The 21,891-nt window shown below is 40.2% G+C and overlaps 1 protein-coding gene across 9 annotated transcripts in view; it reads left to right on the forward strand.

Moving 5' to 3' along the window:
• The first annotated feature begins 2,383 nt into the window (after positions 1-2,383).
• The window catches only part of MAP3K4 (mitogen-activated protein kinase kinase kinase 4), a 70,671-nt gene continuing 51,163 nt past the window's right edge, over positions 2,384-21,891 (forward strand). For 3 of the 9 annotated variants that reach the window (XM_057406890.1, XM_057406892.1, XM_057406896.1), the window contains exon 1: positions 5,524-5,850. In XM_057406890.1, coding sequence (XP_057262873.1) covers positions 5,669-5,850 — 182 coding nt within the window. In that variant the 5' untranslated portion in view covers positions 5,524-5,668. Of the gene's footprint in view, positions 2,527-5,520; positions 5,851-6,233; positions 6,536-21,891 lie in introns of those variants that run through there. The other 6 variants (XM_057406895.1, XM_057406891.1, XM_057406897.1 and 3 more) reach the window with 4 other exon arrangements.

Consider the following 21,891-nt stretch of genomic DNA (forward strand, 5'->3'; position numbering starts at 1 on the left):
ATTATCAGGGATATATGAAACTCCACAGGTGTCCCACAGCAAAGGCAAGACTTTTTCAAGCTATTTACAGAGGTAGTTCTGCTGTTTCTGTGTAGCCTCTGCAAGTGTGATGAATGCACGTATCATTATCCTGGCAAACGGGGGAGAGGAAGGAGGATGCTAGAAAAAGGTGTAACTGGGGTAAGATTTGTGTTTGTTGCAACTATGAACTTCAGTGGAGCCGTGTAAGAAGACTCTGCAGCCACAGGAAAAAGAAAATTAAAAAGCTGATTCCCTGTCTTTGTACTAAAAGCATTTGTTCTGGACTAATTTTATCCCTTGAATTCCATGGTAACTGTTAATACTTCTGTTATTTCAAGTGCTGTGCACGATGTTTCCTAGCTTGGATGTGTCTTAAAATAAGCATCAGTACCTGTGTGAGGAAGAGGAAATGCAAAACAACTATAGAAATAATTATAGGGGCCAGTAAGACTCAAATGAGAATAGAAAACTGAATGCATCCAAATAATGTCAATTGGCAGGCAACTGTCTCTTTAGAGTGCTTTATGCTGTAGAAACTGTGTAAGTATTTAGAAGGAAGAAAACAGTTATGTTCACAATGAGGCAGCAGCTTTTTTTAAGTAATGAAGTGGATGGAAGTGAAGGTGTAAGATAAAACGTAGAACACTGCACATTTGGAGACAACTGGGAGTCGTAGAACAAGTTGCTACCTTGCTAAGCTCTAGTTAGGGAGACATTGGGAGGAATGGAAAATACTTCAGTCCCTACTGCTGTTCACCAGGACTTAACCATCAACAGGATTACACCACCTTGTGAAGTTGTGAGTGCTAAATTGTTCTGGATGATTCAGGGCAAAAGGAGGAAATGAATCCTATAGACATTATATACATGAGTAACTGCTCTCCCAGGGCTGTCCTATGCCTATTATGTAAGTGAACTGATGTGTATAGAGATGTTTGCAAGGATTAACATTAAATAAAGATTAAAATTTTCTCATGGCGGCTTATAGCTCCATACAGCTGAGACAACAGGCAGTAACTGTAGGGGCAAAGGAATATGCCAGCTATTGCTGCTTTTCCCTGAATACTCTCACTTTATAGAAAGAGCTGTAGGAAGGAGGAGAGATAGACAGGAGTTATAGAAGATATCCCTAGGCAGGGAATTTTGATACAGATCTCACAGCTGTTTTCTGCTGGGATAACACAGCTGCTGTAAGGCGGATATAGAAAGAATCTCAGATGCACAACCAGATATTTTAAAAGATACAGCCTGGAACTTCTTTTTTTTTTGCTTTGTGGGCTGATGAAAATAAATAGCATCACTTTCAAGCTTGTTATCTTAGCAGGTATTCAAACTTGCAAGATGCTTGAAAAAATTGTATTGCACAAGATGATGCACTAAATTGCACTGTCAGACACACAGAAAACAGATGGATATGCTCTAGGTCTACAAACATGGTTTTGGAGGATGGGCCCCAATGCTTCAATAGAACATCTTTGAACATGAAATTACAATACTCAACACAAATTCAAACAAGCACTACAATGATCTTGGTTGTGTTTATAAATATCCCATGGCTGGTCACTAAGTATGTCTATTACACAGCTGGGGAAAGAATTATAATGTGATTTAGCAGGAGCTAAGCTAGCTTTAAGCAACTTACTCTGTTGTTGATAGCCAAGTGCAAGTAGCACTAAATTCAGTGCAGCTTATTTTCACAGGTCCAAAGTAATTTCTTGGGCAGAGAGGAATAAGCTACTGTAGCAAGACTATTGCATTACGTATGTTGTTGACTCAGAAATGTTTTCAGTCTCTTTATATCTAAGGACAATAATTGCTATGTCCAGTGCCTAGGTGCCTTTGAATACCAGCCAGCGGTTTCAGCTATGCCCAGCTTTACAGGTACTAAGCTCGAAGACCAGCTTTGCACAGTAAAAGCATACTGCTTTAATACAATTTGGGTTCATACATGTCTTATATGGGTCATGCCATTTTAATAATAGCAGGGGCAGTGTTACATAGAGTTGCTTTTTAGGACAGGAAGTACCAAAAAATAATACCCAGTTGAAGTGATAAAACAATAATCCCAGAAATGTCTCTGACCTCATGCTACTCTTACTAACAAATACTCCTTTAATAGTGATGACTTAATGGTATCAAGCCCTGTGTGATCTGACAGGCAGCATGTGAGATGACAGAGTTGAGACAGAAATACTCTACCTCCGTCAAGCTAGCTGGCTCCTATTATAGCATGGGTGTTAAACCATGCTGCTGAACAAGCTTTGGCAGCTATCATGCGAGCTTCTGAAGTGAATGAATCACAGTGGTAACGGATGATTGAACAGGGGTATATACAGCATGACTCCAATTGCTTTCAGAGTTTCACACTTCAAATCAAATGCAGCAAAGTTCAAATTATACGACACTGAAAACTGAGTTCCATTTCTTTCAACACCCCCCCCCCCCCCCGGCCATTCTTCTGTGGAAGCCACAAAACTGTAGATGGAAGGACCTTCGTATTTCCAGGTAGAAATACATCTTGATATTTTATTTTGTCTCTGAGTAGCTAGTTGCAATATCGACATAAGAAAGATATGATTGTCTTCTAGATATTAAATGCAGTATTGCTCATGTTTTATTTATTGCAGAAGAACATTTCTAATCTGTTACTAAGAAAAAATCAAAATACTATCTTCAGAACGTTTTACTAGATCTAGACTAACTGTACCTAACAGGTTGCTTTCCAGTGTCTACTGCTGAAAGGGGGACTGTGTCTAATTAACTTTGCTCTTCTAAATAGCTTTTAATAGAATTAACAATTTTATTGGAAGGAAAAAGTAAACCTACAAAGCTGTTTTTGTTGAGAATTTAATTTTTGCACGAAGTTCACAGTGAAGAACCATCTGATGACTATGTTTCATTAATTCTTCAAAGAAAGATCAAGTTGTGCCTTATTCCGCAAACATCCCTAATGTGAAATACAAGTTCGGCCTTGTGACAGGTATTGGGAGAAATTTTTTGAAAGATGCTTCTATAACATTTAATTACCCACATTGAAACAGTCTTTCTATCTCTTCATTAGTGTTTGCTGTATATAGAAAAGAGCTGTAGAACTCACATATGGCAAAAGCACAGCTGCATGTACAATCCTGTCTGACACTTGTAGAGGAGAAATGAGGAAAAAGGAGTAACAGACAAACAGAAATTTAAAGAGTAGATGCAGTAAAGATTTAAAAAAAGATATTCAAAAGACCTGTTTTTGTTAACAGGATGCTACTGCCATCTCTTAAATTTTTATTGCAATTTCTAGGACTCCTGGTGTCATAAAAGGCATACTGCTGGAATAAAAAGCAATTCCTAAGCAAACGCAGTATCTGCCATAAATATGAACCTGCATGGTCAATTAAGGAAAGAAGAAAATGAATCCTAAAATGTTAGGAAACAACAGATAAACTGAAATAAGTTTGTTTGCTTTGACAGTTGCCTTTTTTGTAGTTGCTTCTTTTTTTTACTTAGAATTTTGGATCATGATTTTGCTACATCACACAATAAAATCCATTAATATTACTAATATTTTAACACAATTTTTTAAAAAATTAAGATATCATTTATTGTGATGCCTGTTTTAATTTTGCATTTCTATGCCAATAGTAGAACCAGAATAAACAATCTCATTTATCAATTTCCACACATCTGTGAAATGCTGATATGTTAAGACTCACCAGCTGGCAGTCAGGGAATCTTTGAAACAAAATGACATTCCGTAAAACAAACCAAAAATAATTGAGAGAATTTTGTCCACATCAATTTTTGTAAGACCTCTGTAACTTCTTCAGATTTTGTCTTTCCTAATATTATCTCTATATAGGCTTTGACAGTCTTATGTCATCTGCTATTTCCTGTACTATCAGTTCCATATATTCCTGCATCTCTTTTCCTTCCCTTTGGAGTTCTCTGCAGGCCATTCATAAACTATCTCCCCTTACAATTTTCTCCTTGATGCCAGGAGCTATGTTGCTTACTATGGCCTACTGCAGACAAAGAAGTGCCATTGTATCACTCTTACAGCCTTGCTTTCTTTGGCCAGTTATCTGTAGTTTTAGCATATTCTCTATGGTGTACCACAAGAATGTGATGCAACCCAATATGCTGGGTTGCCTGAAAGGGAAAGTAGAAGAGGAAGTTCATTCTGGACCTCCCTGCTTGAGAGGCCCAGTGCACTTCAGTAAACCATCTTAATATCCACAGAAAGTAGTGTCAGCGGGCAGTCCCCATTTCCACTTTTGCCAAGGGCCCCTGGGATGTCTGCAGACCAATACCATCATGCCACCACGATCTATGGCAAATGGCAAGAACATATATTGCCTTTTTATTTTTCTTAGTTAATTTTACTAGTTACTTTTTCCCAGTTAATGAAAACTCTGTGCTTCTAACATACCACTACACTGTTTTGATTGAAGAAGCAAAGAAACTGAAAAATTTTGCTGGGATGGCTAAACATAAAGAATTCCCTGCCCTGCAAATAGCTGAAGAGATGGTATCAGACAATGATCCATAACATAGCTGAAAAGAATGATAAAAGCCATTGTTATGCACTTAATTCATCAATGACATCGAGCCTTTGTTATTTGCAGCCATAGTAAAAACGTGCATACTGTGAAATAGGCAGCTTTGCTTTTGATTTAAAGAATTGATGTTTTTATGGAGATGGTAAGTAATTTATTTCAGAATTTCTTCAGAATTTCTAATGTTGACTTTCTTCACCTACAGTTTCTAGGTTTTGTTCACTATGACAGATTAGTAGGAATATATCATCTGTATACACCTTTAGAACTTCTTTTCAGTTTTGGGCCCAAGTATTTGGCCAAAATCATTAATATGCTAAATACTGTTTTTTTTTTTTCACTATATGAGGTAACTTTAAGTAACAATTCTGCACATAAGTGCTGAGTGTCTTGATGTTTAAAGGTTATGACCATCAGGGTCATGATGATCCAGGTATTTTGCTTGACATATAGAAAACAGGTAACTGGCTTCCTGCATAATGTTATTCATCTGGTCCCACATTTTAATGCATGCATTTATTAAGATGATAAGTGTAGAAGTATCTTTTGTATTTCACACACACACACACACACACACATATATAAGGTCTTATTTCAAAGGGACTGTTAAAATCGATCTGTAGAAAGTTCATTTCTTAAACTTTGACAGAGACATGGGCAACTATATATCATGAACAGTGACTTTATAACTGTAGTGTCAGGCTAGAAATCTGTGTCAACTTCTTGCACAGTTAATTTAGAGTGAAGGAAGTGCACGTGAAGCAGAATCCAGCACTGATTCCCATCCCAGTTCAAATTTCACTCTTCAGAAATAAGATACACTGTTTGTACACATATTGCCAATCCCAGGGTTCGCTGCTGTGCTTCCAGTGCTCTAAAGCAAAAGACAAGGTTCTCTCTCTGCAACTCTAACAATTAAATAACTCATGGCACTTTTCTGCATGTGAAGGGCGTTAACGTTGGTGTTCCAGTCAGGCTATAGTTCAGGAAATTACATTTTTCCTCCCTGTATTTCCAAATGGATAACGCGACTCCAGTTCTGTTCAAGGCTGATAACCGGTGCTTATGAAACGAAACAAACTGCTCCATAAGTAGCAGAACAAATGATTTATTTCTTGTTCGTCCGCCTGCAAACCGATGAGCACCCCGTTCATTCTCCCTTGTACCCCCTCCAGAGGACCCTGATGGCATTCCATGCCTCCCAGCTCCTTGGAGAAAGCTTTGGTGGTCCCACCCCCAGAGGGCCACCCCGCAAGCAGGCTGCGGGGCGCTGGCACCTGCCGAGGTAAGCCACCTTCTCTCCGCAATTACATTCATTGTCTAACTCGCTGCTAACTCGCTAACCCTGCGAGTTTTGAGACCCCGCAGCGGCTCACTCCATAGCGGCCAACAGCGGCTCTCTCAGGGTGGGGAGGGAGCCCGGCGCCAGCTGGCGGGGCGGCAGCTCCCGCCGCGCCACCACCGCCGCTGCCCGGCGCCGTCCCGTCCAGACCAGTCCAGTCCCGTCCAGTCTAGTCCTGTCCCGTCCCGTTCCACGGAGCTGCCGTGAAGCGCCCGTTCGGACACTCCGCAGCCCCACCGCGCACTCCGTCGCTGCGGCTGCGGCTGCTGCTGGCGGTGGCGGGACGACAGCCCACGCCCGGCGCCGCGCGCGCGCGCTCCTCTGTCTCGGACTGTTCCTCTTGGCGCGCCGTAGCGATGCTCCCGGCTCCTCTGCCCTCGGAGGCTGGATTCAAGATGGCGCCCGCGCGGGCGGCTCTTTGCGGCTGTGTGTCTGCAGCTGGGTAGAGAGCCCCCCTTTCCCTCTGTCCTCCTCCTCACCGCTGCACCCTCGGCACCGCAGCGGGCCGGGCCCAGCCGCGCACAGTGATCCGCCGCCATGCCGGCTTCGGTGCATGTATGAGAGACGTCGCCGTCGCGCTGGTCCGTGCCGCTGCCGCCATGGAGGAGCCGCCGGTGCCGCCGGGGAGGTCAGTATCCAGCGCTGCCAAATAGGCGCATGCAGCCTGCTGCCGGGCTGCAGAGCGGGGCTGGGAGTGCGAGCGCCGGCCACCCCTCCTGCAGCGCACGGGCGCAGCCTGCCTGCCCTGCGGCCGGTGGGCACGGCGTCTGAGCTCTGCGTGGCTGCGGGTGCGTTCCGAACCTTCCCACCCCCGGCCCGTGCGCGGTGCGAAAGCTCTGGCTGTGGCTGCTGCAGCTTCAGCGTTTCTAATAGCGCGCCCACGGAGTGAGAAGGCGCTTCGATAAGGAATCTCTAGTGGCTGCGGTGGGTAAGGCAGTGTTTTCTGAGTGCTTTGCAATTAGAACCAGATCGTTTCCTACCCCCCCTCGCTGAGCAGCAGGAGCAAACGGGTGTTTCTGGATATTCGCAAGGCCAGCTCCCGGGGACAGCTTTTACCTGTGATTAGGAAGCGCGCAGAGACGGGGGGAAGCAGCTGCCTAAGCCCCCCGGCAGACTGGCGAAGCGTGCACGACCTGTGCTTCATGGCTTTGAGCTGCACGGACAAAAACACCGCCTGCTGCGAGGGTGCCTCGTGTTTGCAGCGGCCGTAGTTAAACCCCAGTAGTTTGGTTCTCTCGGGCGCGCCGATAAAACAGCAGGATCTCGGAGTATTGCTCCTGGCAGCGCTGCGATTGCTGTTCGGCAGAAGACAGAGTTAAAAAACAACTTCCACAGAAAGGGCTAGCGTTATGATGCCTCAAGCTTTTTGCAGCTGCTGTTAACCTCCTGAATGTGCTGACCTGCAGATTGGCTTTTTGCAGGTCTCCATCTGTGCCCTGCTGAGAGATGGGGATGCAAATTACTTCATGGTTTAGTGTTTCCAACTGGCTGTAGAAGTGTTGCATAAGTCCGCGTTATTAATTCTGTGGCAATTATTTCTCCTTTTAAAATAACATCCTGTTGATGCACTTCACTTCTCACTAGGAGGCATTCAGGAAGGGTTTCTTAAACTGCTTGAGTGATCAATTAGTACTGTGAGGCACATTCTATTCCAGGTGTGCTGTGCAGAAAAGCTTCATGCTGTCATGTTCCTGAGATCACTCTTGGATATTGCAAGCTACTGTTTTTTACTGATGTAATAAAAGGGAAGTGGTGATGCACTCCACTTTGGATCGAGGCTACAGAGTTGAACAATGTCTGCTTTGAGTTTTCATTAATGTATTTTAATGATTTGTTTTTCTTAAGTCATGAGAATGCCAAAACCAGAAGGTACATAACAGTTAATTAGATTTAACAGAAATATTGTGAAACACAAGTGCCAGTAGGGCAACTGCATTCGTAAGCTTCCAAGTTCCTTGTTACAGTGTCTTCAAAGAGTAATACTGCAGGTTAAGCAGAAAATGATTTAAAGTTTGTTCAACAGCATGACCCTAGACCTGGGCTGTCTTCATGTAGAAGAGTAATCTGCAGTGCCTGGATGGAAAACACCCAGGCATTTCCTGTCTAGGGCCATTTCTGACCTCTGCTGGATTCTGCTTATTAAAAGACAGTTTATATGAGTCGGATGTGGGTGTGGACAGTGCGGTGGCAACTTTACCCAGCAAACGAAAATTGAATTGGTTATTTCAGAGTGAGCTGGTGGGTGGGAAGAAGAGGTCTCAAAACAATTAGGTAGCCTTAATTTGGGTAGGGTAATGCATGTACTCCATTGTGATTCACTTCTGTGTGTACTCTGTGTACCAGCTTCACTGCTTTAGAGCAAAACTGTTTCTCTGGCTTTATGCAGTACTTACTTTATTCCTGTGTTATACCTGAGAAAAAGCATCTGAAGCTTTTTGAAATATAATTAAAGTTCATTTAAATTTTGGGCTTATCATTAGGTGTGCAGTCTTGTGGGTGTGAGGTTAGAATCTTGTTGAAATCAGTGGGACTGCGTGAAGGCTTGGGAATTTGAAATCCATGTGGTGGCAGATAGCCTTTAATCCTGTTTGTAGCATATGAATGTGTTTCTGGCCAGAACAGAAGTGTATTGGTGTAATGCATTTTCTTTAAGTTAAATACTCAAGTCATTCTGATTAGCAATGTACCTCCATTTATTTAAAAAAGAAAGTTTATTGATTTATTGTTGTGGGATTGCTTTATGATAGACAAATAGATACTTTTTTGTTTTTGCGTAAGGATTCTGTGTCTTGTCAGAATATAAATGTGACGGTCCAGTTTCTAACTCTTAAGGCAAACATACAATATATTCATGGCTTTTTTGGAATTACGTAGTTCTTAGTCCAGAGGATTTGATTGAGAATCCCCTTCCAAAGTAAACTGTTTTTCTGAGGTCTTCCTTTCTTTCTTGAAAAATATGCTTTGGGGTAGGGAAAGCGGGGAGGTAGCTCTCAATTGAACAGGCACGTGTTTGGTGCTTCCTGGTTATGGCCAATAGACTTTAAATTTTCTGAGACCAATTTGCAGCTTTCCTAAGAATTTTCTGGCACAAAAAACACTACAGAGAAGAATGAGGCCTTAAGCATGGCCTTTGTTGGGATGCCAGTTTTGGTGGCACTGCGAAAGCATAAAGAGGCATAGGGCTGTTTTAACTTGTGCCCAGGTTGTAGCCCTCTTTTTTTCCTAGCTTACATCCAGTGCAAGGGGTGAAGGAAGCAGCAGGGCTATGAATAAAGTGGGACAGAATTGTGAATAATGTGGAGGCTTCCTACACGCTGGGGAATTTCTCAGTGGTCTATCAGATTTGTTGGCTCTACGTTGACAATGAATTGGGCTGTCAGTCTGCAACATCTGTTGTTTGGGGGAAGCCTGAAGTCATGTCATGGATTGTGCTTCAACCTATTACTCTGTTTGCCAAACTATCTGTATGACTTACAGTGTATCAGCAGAGAAAGAGTTTAAAATCATTTTATTAACTTATGATCACAGCTTCAGTGGGAGAAATTACTTGAGTGTATATAGTTTTACCATACTCTTTTTTTTCCTTTTGTTATTATTTTTTCATTCATTTAAATGAGGCAAGATGTAATCTCTATTCCCCATGTACTGCATTTTCTTGTTTACATGTGCAAGATTGGGATGAATGACTGATTGCTCCACCTACGCGCAAACACACATGCAGCGCTGGTTGAGATGACTTTGGTATTTGTAGGAGCAAGGATTAGTCTGTGTTGTGTGGCTGCTTGAGTTGTTTTTATGTCTGTTAATTAGTGCTGTGTCAAGGTTGGTTTTACTATTATGTAAGCTAGTAATATTGGCCCTTGTGGAATGCAAACTGTGCTGTGATGAAAAGCAGATCTGCAGAATTTAAAGGAAAGGATAAGCAATATGCAGTGATATTTATTTTAGGGAGCAAATTGGGATTTTTAGAGGCTTATAAAGATTTGGTTTCCATGACAACATTTCTTAAATTATCCAGAAATCATTCTTTTAAACTGCATCTAAAACAGATTTAGAAGACTATTTTTTTATGCTGCTAATTGCTAGTCAAGTAGTATATTGACTTGTGTTAGGAGAGGTATCTTGGCTCTTCATTCTTCGGCTGTCTGGGTGGATCTGCTGTTGTATATGCTGTTTATGTTTGCAGGGCTATTACTTTCTTCAGGTTTTCTTCCTCTCAAGTGTTTCTGCATTGATTCTATGTTTAGCCTGTAATCTATTAACAAAATAATTTTTGAGTTTTTAAAAATAACTTAGAAGCTTGTGATTTAAAAAGCTGATAATTGTCCTATGCTCATCCTTGGTCAACTGGAAATGTAAAGCCAAACCAGAATGTTTGCTCTGAACACCTGAGTTTGCGCGTTACTGTGTTGTCAAATGTTCACCCATGTCCAGTTCAAGAGCCCTGTATGTAAAATCACACCAGCTTTCCATGAACCTTGATCAGGTTTATTCTGGATCCAGACAAGATGGGCTATAACCTTATTGCCTGATGAATGTCCCCTACTGTCATGGGGTAGGAGGAGGGAATTAATTCTGTTCCTTCTGTGTCCTGCTAACATTTAATGGTATTGATTGTTGTGTATTGCTTTCTGATGTGGTATAAATGTATGATTTATTCTGTTCTTGGCTTACATGTGCTGCTGGCTTACTTGCTGATGATTTCTCAGAGAGCAGTATTTGTAAAGGTTTTTCATTTTAGCTGTGAAACATCCATCCAGTAAGTGTTAAGAAGGCTACAGATATATACACTTCTCTTAACTCCTTGGCTACAGTGTAAAACTCCATGGGCGCATGTCCATTGAGCACCTGGGGTGCTGCAAGTAGTGCAAAGTACTGCAGGTCCATTACATTGCCTGGGTTTTCCCGAGGTCATAGACTACCAATTCAGCATCCAGTGCTTCAGCACCAGCTTCCACTAAAAACATATGTAACTTAAAATGCTTCATCATCAGGGTTCTTGTAGACTTTGACTTCATCTAGAACATGAACTGAAACTTTGGGATCAAAGCCACGTGGTAACTTTTTCTTATCTAAGAATTGAACTTTCTGCCAGAAGAGTAAAGTTTGAGCATGGGAGAGTGGGGGGAGAATGGCTGTTACACATCTTATTTTCTTAGGTCAGTGTCTTTTCCAGTTTATCACCATTATAAATGGTATCTGTAGCTGAGCCTAGCAGCCTAACACTTTGTCTTAGTATCTCTTTCCCTGGCAGTGTGCAACTTTTCCTGGTGTGGCTTAAATTTTCCTGAAAATCCAGATTTCTTGGTATAGATTTTTCATAAGAAGTACTTAAGTGAGCTACACACCCAAAAAATAAAGTATGTGCACCTTGAGACCTTGGGATCTGATCTGTGCAGGTACCAAGAGCTTAACTGCAACACTTATCCTATGGATTTATACTCTGCTATGTAATGCTCAACAATCTTTATAGTACATATTTTGGAGTTTCTCATTAAAAAACAAAACAAACAAAAAACCCCCAACCTAAAACAAACAAACCAACCAACCAACCCCAAACAAACAAAGAAAACCCAACAAAGTGCTGTTCTTGGAAGTTACAGTTTAAAAAATATTTTTCTCCTCCCCCCAAGATGAGTTAGGATTTAATTGAGGTTGAAAAGATAGTACTAAGGATGAAGCAAGGTGTTTGAAACCAGTTAATGTTTTGCCATTAGTTATTCTGAGACAATGGTGAAAAGAGAGCTGGATACTGCCCAGGCTGGGTATAGCTCTGCTCCTTTTTTACAGTTCTAACCTTTAATCTATTTGCAGCCTCACCAGGTAGACTTAAATGTAGATGTGGAAACTTGAGAAACCCAGGAACATTTTCACACATCTGTAACACATTGTCAGAGCAATGTCAGAATTAAATAGGTCTGTTGCTCTTTATTTGATAAAAAAATAAGCCATATTTTATTTCAATAAGAATCTATTTATGAATGGGAAAATGAAAAGTCAGAGATGAATGTACATGCATATTCTGTAAATGCTGTTGTATCATAATCCAAATTTGTGTAAAAACTTACAGTATTCCAAGATTGGAAAATTAGTTAGCCTTTCTGTGTTTCCACATTTACCAGAAAAAAGAGCGGGAAGTTCTGATTATTCTTCTCTGAGATGAGAATGTGTAGAACTGCCAAAACTGTTATAAGAGATTTTATATGTTTATTTGAAATATTTATATAATATTTTATTTTTTAGTTATTTTTAGTTGGTCTAGCTTGCAGAGGAAAAAGTTCTTCTTTAGACTATTTAAGTAGGTCTCAATAGCTCTTATCTCTGCTTGCAATAAAAAGGTATGCTGAATACTAATTTACATTTTTTCTTAATTGATTTTTAATTGTCAGTTTCTGTCTTTTCGAGGTTTTTTTTTTTAGACACATTATTATAGTCAGGCAAAAGGTGCTTCAGCACCTCTCTGCTGTTTGAGTGCTGCTTTTCTGGGACTCTCTGTCTTTCTGTCATAAATAATCAAGCACTTAGAAGCTTCTGCCAGAGAATATAAGAGAATTTGGGGAAAAGTGTAGAAGTGTTAGTCGTTCACAGAGCTGAGTGTGGTAGTTTACACATCTTGAGAAGCGAAAGATTTGGTTGGAATCTCTTTCAAAATAAATATTGTTAGTTAGTAGCAGTGTGAGGAAGTTTGCAATGGGGGAAACTGGATACAGTCAGATAATATGCTTGAGTTGTACTGTAGAAATTGTATTCACACTTGCTGGGTCCTTCTGTTCTCATTAAACAGCTTGAGAGTTACCAAGAGAGAAAAGATGTCTATGGAATCTATTAAAAATTAACTCTTCATCTCTGAGCTTTACATTAGTCTTTTCCCAATAATGACTTTTTTTCCTTTTATATTTCTGCAGAAATAGTAGATACTCTGTGGCAGTGAAGTCTTTCTATAAATCACTGTTCCATCTTGCAGCAGAAATACTTTGTGTTCTTCTCTCAGGCCTTAGCTGATCTGGGATTCATTGTATTTGGTGCTTAATTGTTGGCAGGGCAGTTGTAGCATAAACCTCTAGTTTGCAAACAGGTAGCAAGATGTAGGTCAGGGCTTCATAGCAGGATTGGGTGTTTGCATTTGTGTGGCGATGCTGCAAGGCATCGTGAGCAAAGCATGGCTATTGCAGGGCTACTATTACATTTTGACTATATACTAGTTGAGTTTTAGTATTTCTGTAATTATTTCTATGTTGACAAGGCCTTTACTATTACATTTTGACTATATACTAGTTGAGTTTTACTGTTTCTGTAACTATTTCTATGTTGACAAGCCCTTTATCATAGTTAATTTATAAATTAGCTCCTGGAATGATGTAGTTCAGTCACTCCTTGGTAGTGATACAGGTATTACCTTAAGCATCTTCCTGCCCATGTACTTCAATTTTGTCATTGCTGCAAGTAAAAAAAAACCCAAACAAAAACCAACAAACTTGCATTAGTTTTGCAGCTGACCCAGACTAGAAATTACTAGTCTCATCTCCTAACATAGAATCACAGAATGGTTAGGGTTGGAAAAGACCTTAAGATCATTTAATTCCAACCCCCTTGCAATGGGCAGGAACACCTCACGCTAGACCATGTCACTGAGGCTATGTCCATCCTGGCCTTGAACACTGCCAGGGATGAAGCATTTACCACTTCCCTGGGCAACCCATTCCAGTGCCTTGCCACCTTACAGTAAAGAACTTCTGCCTTATATCTAACCTGAACTTCCCCTATTTAAACTTAAACACGTGGTTCCTTCACTACAGTCCCTGATGAAGAGTCCCTCCCCAGCATCCTTATAGGCCCCCTTCAGTTACTGAAAGGCTGCTATGAGGTCTCCACGCAGCCTTCTCTTCTCCAGGCTCAACAGCCCCAACTTTCTCAGCCTATCTTCATACAGGAGGTGCTCCAGCCCCCTTACCATCCATGTGGCCCTCTTCTGAACATACCTCTCTTCTTCCCCCTCCAGCTAGGAATATCTGCCATATGAAACTTGCTATCTTACCATTAAGTACATTTGTTTGCCTAATCAAAATTAAAGTGATTGAAGTTGGAAAAATCATGCAAACAAAGACATTCCATCTGAGATGGATTGTTTCGGCAGCACCAGTGAAGAACCAGTGTTGGTATTTTCATTTGCACTTGTGCAACTTGGGGGCTGGTAACATCTGGAGAAGTGTCAGTGGAAAGCAGAAAGGACAGTCATCTTATAAATTGCTTCATCTGCAGCCAGAAGAGAGTGACTGAGGGCATGATTTCACATTACACTCCATGTGTTGGAACAGCAGGTTGCTTTCTTCCCCCTGATCTCCTCAAGAGGAAGCCAAGCTCTTTCACTGCATTCTTTCTGGATCTAGTAGTCACATGTCTGTAGTTTTCACTTCAACTTATTGATCTGATGGGTAACTGGTGCAAGAAAAAATGGGCATGTTTTGTTTTTTCCCCACCGTATTGGTGAATGAATATGATTGTTGGCTTCTCTGTAAAGGGGGCAAGGATATGCAACCTGGGGAACAAAAAGTGCACTTGGAACAGGTTCCCCTTTTTGTGTCAGCTTACTATGACTATAGTCTTGGTAATTGCCATGGCTCTTCATCCTGGTAGAAAGTTGTGTGAATAAGCTTCATTACATGTCATACTTGATTTTAAAAGTTTTTTAGTATTCACATTTTCTGTGTTTTTACAAGCTTCTCTGCTATAAGATGCTCTAATGTAAACTTAGTCTACAGATGCAAATTTTACAGAATCTTACTTGCTGAAAGGTGCAAGTGTTTGGTTTGTTGTTTTTTTTTCAGTTAATATCAGCAGTAAATGATAAAATTACTATCTTTGTTATAAGTAAATTCCTTCCCCCCCCACTACCTTTTATCCCCAGTACTTTGGCTGTTCATTCCTAGACTATAGAGATAACTGATCATATATCCTGCCTTCCCCTTTCTCTGGGAGGAAAAATGTAGCTATATACAGCTGAATTTGAATTCAAATATTTTGTAAAACTGAAATTGTTATGCTGGTACTATTTCTTTTTTTAAATGTTATTTTGAAAGACAGTGAATATGTTAAAGCCTCAGGTTTCTGCCTTAGGATGTTGTTTTAAGATGACACCATGATAAAACATTCTTTTGTTTCCTCATGTTACTTCCAAGCATTATCTTTAGAATCTGTTTCTCCTTTAAACTTTCCTCTAATTTTAATATAAATTTTGAGTTTGTGTTTTTCTTTTTTCTTTCCCAGTTTATTTTAGCCTTGACATTGGTGTGCCTTACATCATATCTGCTTTTACGGTTTGAGAAATCAGTGAAAGGTTGAATGTGACTGTCATAAATATTTATGTCTTAGCTTTTAGAAGAGATGGGAAATGGAGGCCTTTAACTATATAGGATTAGCCACCTCCTGTAGAAAGGAAGATAGTTCAGGTGTAATGGTGGTCACAGGGATACACAAATTGAGTTAGAGAAGTGTGCTTGAAAAACAGGTCTTGAGAAATGATGGGAGTTAGCAGTCTTGCTTTTTACTTACTAACTGAAGGAAGAGTTGCAAGGGCAACAAGTGCTTTAGAGAAGAGTGTTTTTATTTTATGCCTTTTTATTTATAAAGCCTTCAAGAGATGATACCCTGAAGTTCCCCTTTTCCACTGTGAGATGGCTGTTAGGTGTTCCTTGTGCCAGGCTTTATTGTCAAATTAAATTATCCAGATGCCTCTTTTCTAGGGTAGTGTCTAACAGATCAGTGTGAGCTGGAAACTTGGAACTCCAAAGCTCTTGTTCCTGATCTTTCCTCCAGCTTAAAGTTGCTGTTCTACTGGTGAGATGTGGCATCTGGAGGGGTCTGTGTGTTTTGTTTTGGGTATTTTTTTTGCTAAGCAGCGATATTTTCCAGACGTAGTAAGATTTTTGTTTCTCATGAGGAAGCTGATCCAGGCCTTAATAGAAATGTGGTAGAAGTCTAACTGCATTTGCCCTTAATAATTTCAGAACTTTTCTGTTCTTAGAAAAATTTTACACTAGAAAAACCTTAGAAAGGACTGTATTTGCAATTTATTTTCATGGTAGTGATTCTCATTCAGAAAAGCTCAATGCCAAGCTTGTTGCTTTCCTATAGCTTACCCAGATTATCTTAAATTTAACACATTAAAAAGCCAGACATATCCTGAGCTTCAAGTTGAATTTAATTACACTGTTAAAAATCTTGGCATATTACCAAGTTTGTAACAGTAAATCCTATTAATATGTTGGCAACAATCACAGTTTATTGGTGACTAAGATTTGACATTAACTGCTCAGAAAAGTTGAGCTCGGACTTACGAGATTCAAATATGAATACAAGGTCAAGTGTCTTCATTACCGTATATCAGTATTAGGTTTTAATGTGAACAGTATGTTTTTTTTTAATAGTCTCTGGAGGCATAGTCACAATAGGAGTATGTGACATGTACATGCTAGTCACAGAATTTTTTTGTATCTTGCTAACCAGGCTGCTCCCTGTGCCAGATTTACGCAGGATGTATTTGGGAAAAAAATACAGTGTTATTTGTATAAACTATGAGCAAATTCCTCTTTCTCTAGAATAAAAATATAAAATAATGAATAAAGCTCAAGATTTTTTTTCTTTTTTGCTTTTTATTGAGGGCTTCCTCAGAATTGTGCTTATAGCCCTTTCTTCAAGATTTTTTGTTTCTTTTGCTTCCTTAGAGCAGTTTGTAATAACTTTTTTAAATGCAGTAGTTGCAAACGCTTATTTTAGTACTCACAAATGTAGCAGAATGACAAATGCAGAGACCACTATATACAAAACTGGATCTGTTGTCCTTTCTGCTTTCAGTTCAGAAACTTTTAAGAACCAAGTCTATTTATTTAAGCTTACAGCTTCCCTCATAACAGGGAATTTTTAAATGATGATTAAAAAATAGGGGTGTGTGGTGCTTTCATGATGTTGGAGTGACACATTAGGAGTTTACACCAGATAACAGTCCTGTACTTTAGCAGAACTTCATTTCATCTTAACTTGGTTTTCTGATTAGATTGTATACTCATTAGTCTTAGTTTCCCGAGGTACTGCTGATAGATTAATGAAGTTCCTTGTGCTGTTGGTCCAGGAGTACCATCACGTTTTCTAGTGCTGTGCAGATAAAACAAAACCCCGTACTTCCCCACAGAAGTTAGAGCTGCTGATTCCATAGTTGTATTGTATGTGGTGGTCAGCAGCTCTAACTGGATACCATTTCCTTTTCAGTTTTAACAGATGCAGAGGTGGTTATGTAAAAATCCTGTTTTCTCTTTGCATTATCAGCAGTGGTGGGATGATGACAGTTTGCAATTATGTTCTTGTCAGAATGTTGTTTATCTTTGAAATTGTTGCAACAACATTTAGGGAGAGCTACCTTAGTTTTAAAATTACTTAATTGATAGTGTGTAGTGTCGAAGTTTTCTGCTTCCTTATCTAATTGGCAGTGTACAGGCTAATGGAATATATATTTGAAAAATAGACTCTTCACCTTTAAAGCAAAGACACTGAGTGTCAATAACTAGGACTTGGTAATTCAGCAGTGGGCCTTGTGCAGATCTTGCAGTTCTCTCTGTGGAAATGGCAGTGTGCCATAGGAAGTGTGGAGAAAGAGCCTTGCTGATGTGTGAGTGGTGTAATGTCTTTGAAACTGAGGGAAGCTGTTTACGGCAGCAGCCTGTGGAGTGCGCAGCTTTGTAACTGTTGTGGTGGGTGATTGTCCTGGCTACTGTGTTGGAATTGCCTAACTCAGATTTATTACTATGTGCTTGTAGTCCCATCATTTGATCTCTACTGCTCTGATTCCCAGCAAGCTTTTAAACTGTGTGTGGGATGATGACCAGTGGCTGAACCTGAGTTAATTGTGTGTCTAATACATTCAGACTCCCGCTTATGAGGATCAAGGTTAGCTGATAGGGAAAATCAAAAAAATTATTCCCCCCATTCAGATGTCACAGTTTTTAGCATGACCTCTTATTATTGCTTGTTACAGACTTTGAAAGTTTTTTGAGTAATGCTTCAGTAAAGTACAAAAAATTTGTAGTGGTTAAAAATCATACTTTTCAGTGTGACTTCAGTCTACTTAATTTTAACATGTTCCTATGTGATCTTCAGTGGTCTTTTCATTTATTGATATATTTTTAAAGATAAATGACTATTTTCCTGAAGACTCATGGTCTTTATTAACAGCAGTGGTTACCAGGCTTTCTTGCTCCCTGCCCTGCTGCTCCAAATTCTGTACCTCAATTTTCTCTCTCCTGTTTCTGCTTGCAGGCCTTTGGAATTGTAGATGATTTAACTCAATTTTCAGGATTGAGCTGAAATTGTAGATACATTACCAACATTTCGATTTAGTGAAGAGAAAATAATTATTAAAAATCCTGTTGTCATCTACACAGGCAAATTAAAAAAAATCCTGTATTTTGTCTTTTCAGATTCTGGTTGAAACGCACACTGGTATAGCATACAGTAGTTACTTGCTGGAAGTGTTCTTAGTTATTTATTTCTTGTTGCATTTCCGAGCTGTCAAGGTATTTTGTTTGGTGGGTGGTTTTGCGTTTTGTTTTTTTTACCATATTGCTCTTTCAACTCTCCCAGTATTCCTGATTTATTCATCCTGGCTACAGTCCCTTCTATATTCATCAGGGCAAAATTGATGAGAAACATGTTGCTCGTTAAAGTTAGGGCTGGGAGCAGCCTATAAATAGGTTGATGTGAAAACTGTGCACTTCCAGTTTTCCTTGTAAGCATTGGGTTCAAACTGTCCTCGGCAAATAGTAACTTCACTTATCACACTTCTAGCTTTTACTTTTTGGATATATGCATAAAGAGGATTAGGATGGCTTTCACTGGCTGTGGGGGAGAAAGTCTGTAGTTCTTGGTAGCAAACAAGAAATTAGTTTTGATTAATGTTTCCCAACTCTGCTTGCAACAGTATTTAGGAAGCAGCAATTTTGTGTAATAACAAATACTATAATCTGATTTAGGTTAGCCAGCACTGCATTTTATAGATTTGCAGATTTAATTATTCTTTGGTTACGTTCATAAAAGTGAATAGCACATGGACATTACAAATGCTATGTCAGTAATCTGTTAACTAGTTTTAATACCAGAGGGTTTCTGCTGACGATCATATATGTCTAATGTTGTCTGGATGAGAAAAAATTGAAACCAGCATGACTAAGCTGATGTAGTTGCTTTAGTTCAGCCCCTATATATTTATTGCATTGTTGTACACTAAGGCTTTCGCTGGTGAAACTGAATCTTTGTGTTGACAGGCATTGATTTGAGCTCTGAGATACAGTTTTACCGCACAAACCCTAAACCGAGCATGATGTATTTTTAAACTTGAGTTACAACTTGAATTGGCTTCCTCCCTCTATGATGAGCCAGCTCCAGTTAGGTCATCTGGTTAGCTGCTAACAAGAGTGGTTCTGTACAACATGATTGCTGTTTTGTGATATGACGTCTAGTACTGCATGTTTTGTAACAAATATGCTATGGTTCTTAACAAATTAAAAAACAACCTACTAAATTACCCGGGGGGGGGGGGGGAGTCTGAATGTCAAATAAATCATTCTGGATCCAGCATGATGCCAGTGAGTCCAGAGGAGGGTCACAAAGATTATCAGTGGGCTGGAGCATGTCTCTTATGAAGACAGGCTGGGAGAGTTGGATTTGTTCATCCTGGAGAAGAGAAGGCTCAGAGGAGATCTTACAGTACCTAAAGGGGGCCTACAAGAAAGCCCGAGAGGGTCTTTTTATAAGGGCATATAGTGATAAGGGGGAACGGCTTTAAGTGTAAAGAGGATAGATTTAACTTACATAGTAGGAAAAAATTCCTTCCTATTAGGGTGGTGAGACACTGGAACAGGTTGTCCAGAGAAGCCGTGGACATCTCTTCCCTGGAAGTGTTCAGGGTCAGGCTGGATGGAGCTTTGAGCAACCTGGTCTAGTGGAACGTGTCCCTGCCCATGGCAGGAGGGTTGGAACTAGATGAGCTTTAAGGTCCCTTCCAACCCAAACCATTCTGTGATACTGTGATCCCACTGTATAGTGTATATGTAATTCAGGTGTAGGATGTTCTGAATACTTTTGGCCTTCATGCCTTCTCCTCAGCCATATCAAGAAACAAACAAGGTAGTGACTGTTAAGGAAAGACCTAGCTTATGGTCTCTAAAGATCAGCTCATTCAGCCTGGTGAAGAGGTTTGATCATTATACTCTTAGAAAAGGTTACTCACTGTAAAACAGAAGGAAAGCAGTTGTTTTCACTGGTCTTTTAAACTAGGACAAGTTACCTCATTATAAAACTGCCTTGGAACTGAGACTGAACGCGAGTGCCGCAGGATCCATTCTGCCAGGCCCAGCCAAGAGCATCAGCACCCCACCCTGTGCCTTGCCAGGCCAGTGAGATCACTGAAAAAATAAATAGTTCCATAAGTACTGGAACTAATGACTTCTGTTTCATGTGGTTTAGTCTCTTGTGGTTGATTTGTCTTTGGCAAATTCAGAGGGGTGTGCTCTGCCTGGAGTGTTTTCTGCAGTAAGGCTGTTTGCAAGAGTTCTCAAGAATAATTTTTTCCTGATGTAAACTTGAGTTCCACTTTCCCAGTTCAGCACTTACAAGATCCTTTTCTGTTATTCTTCCACCTATTTTCACAGGATCTGTAGGAACAAATTAAGACCTCTTTGTTATATATATAGGGGTTAATTAAATCAGATTGCTAAAAGACACACAAACAGCATGATTTCCCAAGGCAAGGAACCTAGGCTAAAAGTACCGGTGATTCTGTGTGGTGGTGTGGTGGTCAGTGGCCAAATTCACTGCAGAGCTCCCCTTAGGCTACAGGTGGTGCTATGGTACCACCTGAATAATTTTTCTTAGGTAACCTCTAAAGTTTATCTACAGTAGTTGGTGAACTTGCTTGCTGCCTTTTCAAAGCTGTAGTGTGAGAAGAGTAATTTCACATGCTAAAAGTTTCCATGACTTTGTAGAGAACATAATTGTTCTGCATGTTTATATCTAAAGGCAAAGCAAAAGTACAGTATCTGATTTGTTTGTTTGGTTTTTGTTAGCCTTACTGCTGTTCTGTTGGCTGGCAATATCCTGGTGTATTTCTTCCTGCAGACACTTGGACTCGCTCCACCAGAATATGAGTAAAATTCCTCATCTGCCTCAAAAATAGGGGAAAGTAAACTGCCATTTATGATTCAAGTGAAACTGAAATTGACGTTACCTCTTCCTGATGCCAGTCTTGCACTGGTTGATTTAGGTTGAATGTTTCTTTGCCTCCGTGTCTTTTACTAGAGTGAAGATGGTGTTATTTGCACGCTTGCTTCAGGAATAAAATATCTGAGGGGACGGAGGCAAACTGTTTTTTTTTTTTCCCCTCCTTGGAGCTAGTGGTGCATGTTGTTCTCCCAGGTAAGTGTATGTTAAAGCAAGAGAGTTCCACATATGGCTCCAGTGGGGAGTGGTGGTGATAGGAGGACTGTGCTGGGGTAATGGGCCCAGTATTCTGGGAGAAGGCAGACATCTCTGTGTCACTTCGAGCTCCAGCCTATCCATGGGATTCAGTCACATAGGGACTTGTTTTGGTCTTAGAGTGCTGTCCTCCTACTGTTTTTCTCCCTTCTCTACCCAGAGTAGATAAACATCAGATGGGTTTAAAAGGATAGTGAGAGATACTAAAACTCTGTCCTGCTGCCATCTACTTTCCTCTGAAGCCTGAACTAACCAGAGGATTGTCATTATTTTGGGCAGCTTTTTTTAACTTTGTGAAAAATTCATATGATACGTTTGGGCAATGATACAGTTCACAGATTGCCTTAAAATAGTTTGTTTCCATGTATGAATCTGAAATTTCGTAGTATGTCAGTGAACAGCATAAAATGTACTGCAGTTTGGCTGTTCAGAGTCTGAGAGTAATTTCACTGCTGTTTGTTTGTC

Source organism: Pezoporus wallicus, unplaced genomic scaffold (assembly GCF_028554395.1).
Source record: "Pezoporus wallicus isolate ANWC-B61680 ecotype Strahan unplaced genomic scaffold, APGP_CSIRO_Pwel_v1 scaffold_6362, whole genome shotgun sequence".
In the NCBI taxonomy this organism is placed as follows: domain Eukaryota; kingdom Metazoa; phylum Chordata; class Aves; order Psittaciformes; family Psittacidae; genus Pezoporus; species Pezoporus wallicus.